The sequence below is a fragment of the Aplysia californica genome, unplaced genomic scaffold (assembly GCF_000002075.1).
Source record: "Aplysia californica isolate F4 #8 unplaced genomic scaffold, AplCal3.0 scaffold00953, whole genome shotgun sequence".
In the NCBI taxonomy this organism is placed as follows: domain Eukaryota; kingdom Metazoa; phylum Mollusca; class Gastropoda; order Aplysiida; family Aplysiidae; genus Aplysia; species Aplysia californica.
Genome location: NW_004798223.1, coordinates 211,702 through 221,473, shown reverse-complemented (window position 1 = coordinate 221,473; position 9,772 = coordinate 211,702). Strand labels below are relative to the sequence as shown.

The 9,772-nt window shown below is 42.7% G+C and overlaps 1 protein-coding gene across 1 annotated transcript in view; it reads right to left on the bottom strand.

Annotated features, from left to right (window-relative positions):
* Nucleotides 1-3,106: 3,106 nt before the first annotated feature.
* Nucleotides 3,107-9,772, bottom strand: part of LOC101850045 (trichohyalin) — a 27,646-nt gene continuing 20,980 nt past the window's right edge. The window contains exons 6-9 of the mRNA XM_005110840.3: nt 7,723-8,927; nt 7,416-7,689; nt 6,652-6,838; nt 3,107-4,726 (exon numbers count right to left, since the gene is read on the bottom strand). Coding sequence (XP_005110897.2) covers nt 3,706-4,726; nt 6,652-6,838; nt 7,416-7,689; nt 7,723-8,927 — 2,687 coding nt within the window. The 3' untranslated portion in view covers nt 3,107-3,705. The remainder of the gene's footprint in view (nt 4,727-6,651; nt 6,839-7,415; nt 7,690-7,722; nt 8,928-9,772) is intronic.

Sequence of the window (9,772 nt, the reverse complement as noted above, 5' to 3'; positions counted from 1 at the left end):
ATGGCTACGATAACACTATCAATCAATAGATATTTGAAGGCCTACCAACAGTAGGCGGGTGACAGCAAAAAGTCTTCCATTCATTCCCTTTGATCATAACAGCTAGGCCAAAACGGCAGTTCTAGAAAGAGCAAAAACCAAGTTCACAGGTCACAGCAAAGGAAAAGGGGAGAATTGAAGGAGTAATGCACATGGCTCAGATAACAAATAGCATTAATTGAAGTCCTACCAACTGGTGGCGACATAAGCATAATCTTCCATTCATTCCCTTCACTGGTATAAAGTTTTGCCAAAGTGAGAGTTTATCTCACAACAATCCAGTAGTTTAACAGTTTCTTAAGCTATCTAACAATGATAATCAACCATCTCATCTTAACTGTTAACAACCTCATTGTGACTTCACAGATGTAATCCTACATCCAGGTAGAACAGTCTATCTCCAGATTTTAAAACAACCCCCCCCCCCCACGGCGTTCCTCCAAACTTGAGTTTTAGATACATCATTTTGATTGTGTATTAATCCATACCAAAGTAAGAACCAAAACGTTGTCCATTTCAATGTAGCTTAAATCACATGGGTCAAAAGAAGGTGCTATGCCCCACCATTATTCTGAGCACACTAGGTATTGTTGCGCGTAAAGCTAGCAGCTAAAAAACTCAGAGACTTGTCTATCCTAATATAAAACATGTACAGTAGTCTCCGCCTAAGATCCCGGTGCTCGGGAGCAAGGAAAAGCGGGATCTTAGGCGAACCGGGATCTTAGCCGACGAACCCAGGGAAGAATCTATGGTGACCCATGTTAAGGCTTACAATCGGTAAAATGTCTCCCTCCACTCTAAAATGAACTGACGTGACCGCTTGGTGGGTTTATGACGTATGGCGAGCAAAGAGTGGTTAACCTTGATGACCTATCACAGTGTATAGTGGGATGAGGCGTGCCATTTTCACTTATTATCCTATCATGAGGCTCAAGATCTACGCTTATCAAGTTGCCCCTCCCCTCACCCTTACCTGTCGAAAATTTATAGCTTTCCATCTCCCCCAACCGCCTTTGTCGTTACACACCATTACGTTGTGAACACACTAATTAAAATTCAGTCTGTCTCGCAAATTCGGGAGTAGAGAGAACTTCTGCAATGGTCAGGGAAGAGTTCACAGTTCAATGTGATCCCGCCTGGAGCAAACGTGTAGGCCCTACCCACCCAGGGAGTGATGTAAGTTTAGGGGGATAGCTCAGGTGTGAGTGTGATGTTCGGGGAAAACAAACGTGTCGGTCAGTTCACACCCCGGTGTGATACCGTCTGGGGCAAACATTGTATCGCTTCATCGAGTTTTACAACGTGTATGTGATCACATTCACGATAGTAGCTGATCTTTGACGCGATGGAATTTTCAAATTTTCACTCTTGGTTGATCGGCTGCCTCGCCCGCGGTTTTTTCCGCAAATTATGATCCGAAATGCGGGATCTTAGCCGAATGTAGACCTTCAGAGTAAATCAGAGCGGGATCCTAGGGGTGACTTTTGTATAGTAAAAATTCTGTTTTCTGAAAACAGCGGGATCTTATGCGAACCGGGATCGTAAGCGGTGGGATCTTAGGCGGAGACTACAGTACAAGGAAAGGCACACTAGTTGTATATAAAGCATGGGCAATCTACAGCCAACAGGCCAGACCCAATTTGAGAGCAATCAAGTAATTAATAATGAATGTGGCTTGGAGTGATCAGTTGATAATTTAAAAAAGTAAAACTATCTGTCTTGAAAGCAATAGATCTAATATTGTATCTCATGAAATGAGATTTTTTAAAAGTGTATCATGAAATGCTCTTGAGGGACATAATTATGTAATTGTGTCAGTTTTAGTCTTATTTTCAGCGCTTAGGCATTTCAATCGATTTCACCCAATTTCATCCTGCTTTGGCCCATGAGACATTCCAAATCACTTTATCTGGCCTGGGACTTGGACACACTTGCCCATGCCTACTCTATAAAATAATATCTTTTTGACCTTACATCAAAGAATCAACATGTACTGTATGCTTCCCGGGCGACTGAGAATGTTTCCAAGTGTTCTGGGGTCTGCTGGGGTAATAATGTAGATTGTAAAGCACATAAAGCTTGCAGTTGAGCGGGAACATTTGCTATACAAATGCTTTTTACTATTTTTTACTATCATTATTACTACTATAACACAAAAATAAAGAAAACCCTTTATCTCTCCAGTGTCACTCCTTAAATCAAAGACTCTTGGATAGACCAGTGACATAAAGTACACTTTATGGTGAGCCGTTTTCTCACAATAGTCAACTATCTCAAACTCAAAAAGACAGTTTGTGTTTCAATGATCAACCTCACTCACAATGGCACAAGTTTTCACAAGTCTACTGCATCACATTCAAAGACCTGCAAGTTGATCTCACAGCTTACTTTCTCGCAACAATCTCACAATTATCTCAAGGCCTCCTTTATAATATAATGAGCAATGAGGAACCTGAAAACCGACCAAGGACCATTTACTGTCAGAGGAACAACATTTTCTCACATCAACAGTTGTAAACAAAACCTACACCAGGAAAGACATCATAGAGGAATGTTACAAAAGGGAATGTCTTTATGGAACCAGTTAACAAGTAGAAGTAACTGGAATGTCTATCAAGCAAGATACTTATGTTACAAGCAGAGGAGGAAGCACGCCACCGTGGTTCTTTAACACTCTAGTTCTAGCCACAACCACAGAAAAATTGTTCGACAAGATTGTATTCATTTTCTTTTTCACACAGTTTAACAAAAAATCTTTTTTAAAAACGAAAAAAAAAAGCAACACCAAAAAAAACACAGGCTGTATAGGTAAGAACATAACTTTAGCACTAATATTTAGTAAATTTAGAAAAATTTGTAATCTCCAGGATCATGAAGAAACACAAAAAGAGTATACCAATTGATATGACGAAAACACAATATTCTACAAAGCTGAGACCTCACATTATGTGTTCTTTAATATCAGCTTGCTGAAATTTTTTTAATGATCCTCTATGGTCGTTCTGTCTGGAATATCAATAAAAACCGCTCAAGTGTAGGAAAAATTGTGATTTTTTCAATTTCATTATTTTGATGAACACCTTATTTCACCATGGTGCCACACTACATAAAAATTCATTTTAAAAAAATTATTTACAATTTAATCTGGATAAAAAAAGATGCATTTTCAACGAGTCTAGTAGGTCGGGATCTATTCATGGGCTGGGTTATTGTGTATTTCAAAGCTTTTGAGATTGATCCAAGTTTCAATTCCATTGCATCCTCCTTGTCACTGCATCTTAAAATGCGCTATCTCTAGGTCATTCTAATCAATAAAAAACTCAAAGAATGAAAAATGACTTTCTTTTTACTTAATAGCCTCGTTTCAATCATTTCTGACCAGACCTCCTGCCTAAACCGAAAGGTAAAGCATTTTAGCGATAAAATCGGGAGAGCATGTTCGACAGTGTGAGGTGACTGCAGGGGTTTGCCAATATCGGTGGCTCATGGCGACTCCACAGGTGAAAGGGTTAAAAAGTCTGTACTTTATAAGACTATTACATAAAATGATAGCGAGGCAAATAGGCTCGTTATTTCACTTTGATTAAATTGTAACAAGAGCCCATTCTGTTACCAGTGAGCACTGTCGCATGTTGCTGCTTTGTGTCCCGAGCGTTGGAGTGCTCATCACACTGCACTGTCTGATGGAGCGTAATTGCTGCCCTGGTAGAGCTTGTAGGCACCAGATGAGTCAGGGTACGCGGAGCTGATCGTAGAGTTCGGGTCTGGAAATCGCTGCCCCGAAGTGTAGGAAGGAGGGGCGTACACCACTTGAGGGGGTCGGCCGTACGCTGAGCTGAGCACTGATTCTGTTTCTGCAACTGAATCCCCCTGATGGCGAAGTCGTTGCTTCTCCCCATCTGTCATGGCTACCAGTTGGTCCCACTTGGATTTTGTTGGCTTGGGGGCCACAGGGGGGCGCCGACTCTGAGCAGGGGGAGCAGGCTGACCATAGGCCCCACCGACAACAACAGGAGCGACGGGGACGTAGGGGGCGCCAGGTGTTGGGTACGCCATTGGGTAACCAGGCGGGTACATAGCTGGAGGATAACCCTGGTGGCTGCCTGGTAAAACTGATGAAGGAGCCACACTAGATGCAACGCCAGACTTGTCATCATCAAAGTCATCAGCAGAGTCTGAAAGGTCAACACTAGCTGTGCCCTGAGACCGGCGTGGCCTTGGCCGCGGCTTTGAGCGTGAGCTCTTGCTACGTCTGTCGTCTTCGTCATCGGAAATATCCCGGGACTTGGATCGATGTTTCCTCCTTCGGCCATCAAGTTCATCATCGCTGTAATCTCTGTCCCGCGACTTGGACCTGCCCCGCCTTCTCCCATAGTCACTCTCTTCATCATCATCATAGCCTCTGGATCGTGACCGCTTCTCTCGGCGTAAACTCTCCTGGCTCTTACTACGGGACTTCAGTTTTTGATTTGACTTCGTCGACCGCCCAGATTTAGCAGAGCCCACAGAGTCTCTGCGCTCCCGTCCTGACCCAGTCTGGGTGCCTCTGCTGTATCGTTTGCCTGGCCTCTCTTTGGCAAGGGTCTTCTTGCCATAGACGTAAACCGCCCTCTCACTCCCGGTCTGAGTAGCACAGTCACGAACAATCTGGGCAGATGCTGGCCTCATCTCAAGGTCACCCGTAGACCTGAAACAATCAGAATAGGATAAAAATAGCATGCATAATCTATTAACAGTAATGTCTGAATCTAGGAAAAACAATACAAAAAGCCAAAGAATGTACTTCGTATAATGTCACTTTACTTCTCCAATCTAGCAGCCATCTGAGTTCTAGCCCTTCAGCCTGTTTGCCTAATGTTAAACATTGTCTGCAAAGTAATGATATTGCCTTGTACCCATCTGAAATTACCCTTAGGATATCACCGTGATTAAAAGAATTCACATTCCTTTACAGCAAAACCAGAAATAATCATGTTCTTGATGTAACTTACAAATACTAAAGACTTAACCCTATCCGTACGTCGTGTTTTACCATCGTATCCATACGACGTGGGGCACTCTGTGCCATCACTTTCCAAAGAGGAAATTTACTCGTTAATCTGATCCGTACGTTTGCATAGCAGTCTGTCAAAATGATTTTTTGAGAAACACTGAAAGTTTCAAAGAGATCTTCATACTAAAAGTATTCTAAAATGTGAAGAATACAACCCTGGAGGTACAAAATGACCCCAAGGCGTATGGATAGGGTTAGTCAGAAACCTATAGATTGATTCAGGTAAATAATTAGCTTGAAATGCAAAGAGACACACAATATCATCAGAGTAGCCATGAGTCATTCAAACGGACACAGTAAATTGGGATGAACTAAAGAGCCCGGGGCGTCATTGTTAAGTCAATTGAGATTGAGATTTCTACTGGAGGGCACACAAGACTGTCAGTTATTACCGGCCTAGCCCTTGAAGATGACATGTCTGTCATACACGACAACAAGCCAAGTCATGGGTGACAACTTAACTGTCTAGCACATATGTGAGGCATCGTGGTGAAATCAGGCGCTCGTCAAAATAATGAAATCGAAGAAATCTGCATTTTCGGGCAGTTGGGAATTTTTTAAACGATTTTTGTTTTTTAGCTCAACACCTTGTGTATGTCCATTCAAAATCATTTTTATATGTGGATTCTTTGGAAAAACGTTGATTTAAGGCACGAAAAATGTAAATTTGCAGTTCTCAAGGACTCTTGAGCTATGGAAGTCACCAAACTTTTAGTTTTAGTAAGAGTTTTACGGCCCTTGCAACAGAATAAGGTCATACAAGTGCCGAAGATTAGAGACACCACAGCACCTACCAACCACCCACAGTCACCAAACTTTGAGCGGCCATTTTCTCGCTAATTTGGCTTCTGAAACCAGGTAACCCCACCTCCTTCAATCGCAAATATCTCGACTTCTGTTCAAGATATATGGATATTTTTTTCATAAAATGCAAGGCAAATAAACAACCTTTAAGATGATACCTATAACTCCATATACCCAAAAATTGATGAGTGCCTGATTCCACCGCATTATGACACATATATATCCAGTACATCAATACATGTGTCCAACCGAAGTTTCATGGATTTCATTTACATACAGTCTAGCACGTACATAGCCAACACGTTCATAACTTTTTTAAAAATGCGCATAGAGTACAGATTTTCAGGTCCCCAATTTTTTCTTATACATCTTATATTTAGCATGAAATTTGTACATAACAAAAAGATTTCAGCATCCTGATTACAGGAACATAAGCGGCTTCTGTTACGATGTTAGGGATACAAATGGAATTCTTTGGAATTTACAATAGTCCTGTTATTGAAGACTGCATATGGCTGAGAAAAATTAAGCATATTGAAACAATAACAGCGAAGTACTGCAAGGAACAAACAAGAAAGACATGCAGAAACAACAGAGGGAACGAAAAGGAGTAGGGGCTACCAATGGCAGCCTACAGCCATGTGAAGACCTGTTGACATCCTAGACTTGGCCGGCTACACACGTACTTGGGACGTATTTCTTCTCATTTCAGTCTTAACAACAACAGCAATAAATTAATCCTGATCTTGCCCTACCTGAACATCTTCTCCTTGTCCCGATGAGACATACGAACTCTGTCAAAGTCACCCATCCTTGAGTCCATGTCATCATGAGCATAAGAGGACATAGACATAGTCTCTCCCATTGAGTTCTTCCTCCGACGGCCGTACAAAGAGGAGCGCGAGGCGTACAGGGAGGTCTTGGAGCCAGCACGGCGGAAAGCTAAGGGTAAAAAAAAAATGGAAAGAGTATTAATGGTACAATAGAAAGCAAACGGAAAAATATTGATTGGTCAGAGAGAGAGAGAGAGAGAGAGAGAGAGAGAGAGAGTGTGAGAGAGAGAGAGAGAGAGAAAGAGACACACAAAGAGACAGAGAGACCGAGAGAGAGTGACAGAGAGACTGATAGAAAGGCAAAGAATGTAATGTATTGATATGGTGTAATGTTTGTGTAAATATAACTAAAAAAATAAATAAATAATCATAATAATACATTTATATGGCACACATCCATGCTCCACAGTATGTTCTATGCATTTAATTACCATTATTACCAAGGGGATGCTCGCAGATATGACTGTTTCCAACCCCCCCCCCCCCCCCCCATTCCTAAATCAAAGAGAGGAAGGGGTTGTTTTTTTGCTTGTTTGTTTGTTTTGTTTTGTTTTGTTTTTGTGGGGTGGGGGGGGGGGGGGGGGGTTGGTCTATATTCATTCATTGTGTCCTCAAGTTATTTTCTATGAGACAAAAAAAAAAGTACATTCAATATTTAGCAGTCCTAAATTAAAACATTTACTCACGCATGTAGTTGCTGTCCAAATCTTCATCTTCATCATCATCTTCTATAAAGTTGAGAGAGCGCACGCTGCTCGGTGACTTGGAGCGAGATCGTTGATAGTTTGACTCCATTTCTTCTAGGGCATTTCCAGTACTTCTCGATCGACCCATTCGTGTGCCTTTACCTTTGGACCTGCGACCGCTGGCAGACTTTTTAAACCTTCCTTCATACTCCTTTTTATCTTCTTCTCTTTCTCTATCACGTTTCCTCCTCCTCCTTTCTTCCTCATCATCCTCCTCCTCTTGACGCCTCCTCTCCTCTTCTTTCCTTTTCTTCTCCTGCTTCTTTCTCCTGCGTTCTTCCTCTTCTTGTTCTTCTTCTTCCTCTTGTCTCCTTCTTCTTGCTCTCTCTTCATCTCTTCTGTCTCTCTCTCTCCTTTCTCTTCTACGTTCTTCCTCACTTTCATCCTCCATTTGCCGGTCTCTTCTTTTTTCTTCACGAGGTCTCCTCTCATCCCCTCTGTTTGGCCTCAGAGTGTGCCTTGTGTCAGCTTTCTTTTCTCTGTCCTCCCGATCAGGAGTTCTTTCGTCCCTCGACCTGGGGCTATCACCCATCACTTCCGTCTCCCCGTCCACACGAGCAACCTCAGAGGAAGACGAGGATGGGCGAGCGCGGAAAATTCCTGCAATTTTCTCACCTCGACGCTGGGGGCTAGGTGAGCGTGGGGGTGACTTTGGAACAGGAGGCAACTTAGGTGGTTTGGGCACCCCTGTTGAATCAACGGATCCAGAGGAACGACTATCTTCATTGCTGCCAGACACACGCCTCACACGGTCTTCTGCCGCAGCCTCATTCTCATGGAAAGATCTACGGAACTTAGGGTTTTTATGGAGGGCTTCCAAAAGTGGGGGCATTCGTGTCTCCTGGTTACCTTCCCTACTCGACTCTGGCTCAGGCCTTCGAACATCGTCATTACGTCGGCGGCCAAAACCCCTCACCTCATAGTCATCTCTCCTTGGATCATAGTCACTGTCACTATAATCATCTCGTCTCCTCCCAAACTCCCGCTCCTGGTACATTCTATTCTCTCTGGGCCTCACTTCCTGTTCCTCGTAGTCGCTATTATGTTCCTCACCTCTACCCCTCTCAACATCATCGTAGTCTCTCTTGTTATTCAGCTGACGTCGCCTCTGGGAAGGCGAAGGCCCAAATCGATCTAACGCTGTCATCTGCTGCCTGTCAACCAGTAGCTTTTTATCTGATGACGGGGAATCATTCGCTGAAGTATTGAGCCTGCCGTTTTGAACACCTTTGTTGTCATACCCAATACTAGTATTTAAAGACTCTTTTGTGAGATCTTGTTTCAGCTCGTTTCGCGATCGATCTCTGGCCAGGTTTTCTCGGCGCCTTCGCCTGCAGCAGACACAGATAACAGCCAAAATAATGAGTAGAACGATGACCCCGGCTACAATTCCTGCAATCATGCCCGCATCTGCAGAGCTTGATCCACCAGCACCACCAGCTTCGTCTATAGCTGTCAAAGGAAAAGAAAAAGAAGACATCAGTCTCAGGTCACGCCTCTTTTTTTTCTGTTTTGGTAAGTGTTTTATGGCGCTTGCAACTGCATAAGGTGATATGAGAGCACAGGACACATTAAACATTTTCAGTTTCGAAGGAATTAATTTTGAATTTTGCCTGGGTGGCGGCCAAAGCCTACCCTATCGATTTTGGACCACCCAGGGACCTTTAACGTGAGCAACTTGCACATAGGACCTGACCACGCCTCTGAACTGCAATTAATAATATTTATTCTTATCTCTAAAAACAGATTCATTTTTTAAAAGTAAAATAAATTATACTATTTTGCGGAGAAAAAGTTAAACGGACAAACATTTTTTTTGTTAATGTAAGGAATGGATTGGGTGGGGAGGCTTTGGACGAGGGGTGTCAATACATCAATTTGTGGGGCATGTTGGCACAGACACTGTTCAGTACAGTACTGCCGTAAGCTGACAAAACGCCTTTTTTTCAGTTTGGTGCAAAAAAATTTTTTGTGCTAAATCAATAGTCTGACCTGTTACCCTACTTGTGTGAAAAAAATCAAAGCGAAACTGAGACTAGTTTTTGAATAAATTAACATTCAAATTTCGGAAGAACGCCTTTTTAAAAATGATTACGCTGATAAAATGCCTTTTTTTAAGAGTAAGCTGACAGAACGCCTTTTTTTTCACCACGGCTTTGGAGAAAAGGCGTTCTGTCTGCAAACTCTGTTCAAGGAAAAAGCCGACAAAACGCCTTTTTATTGTCTTGTTCCAACTCTGTAACAGCGATTATCATCTTGAGTATGATCTCCCCGCGCCCCCCCCCTCCCTTCCCCCA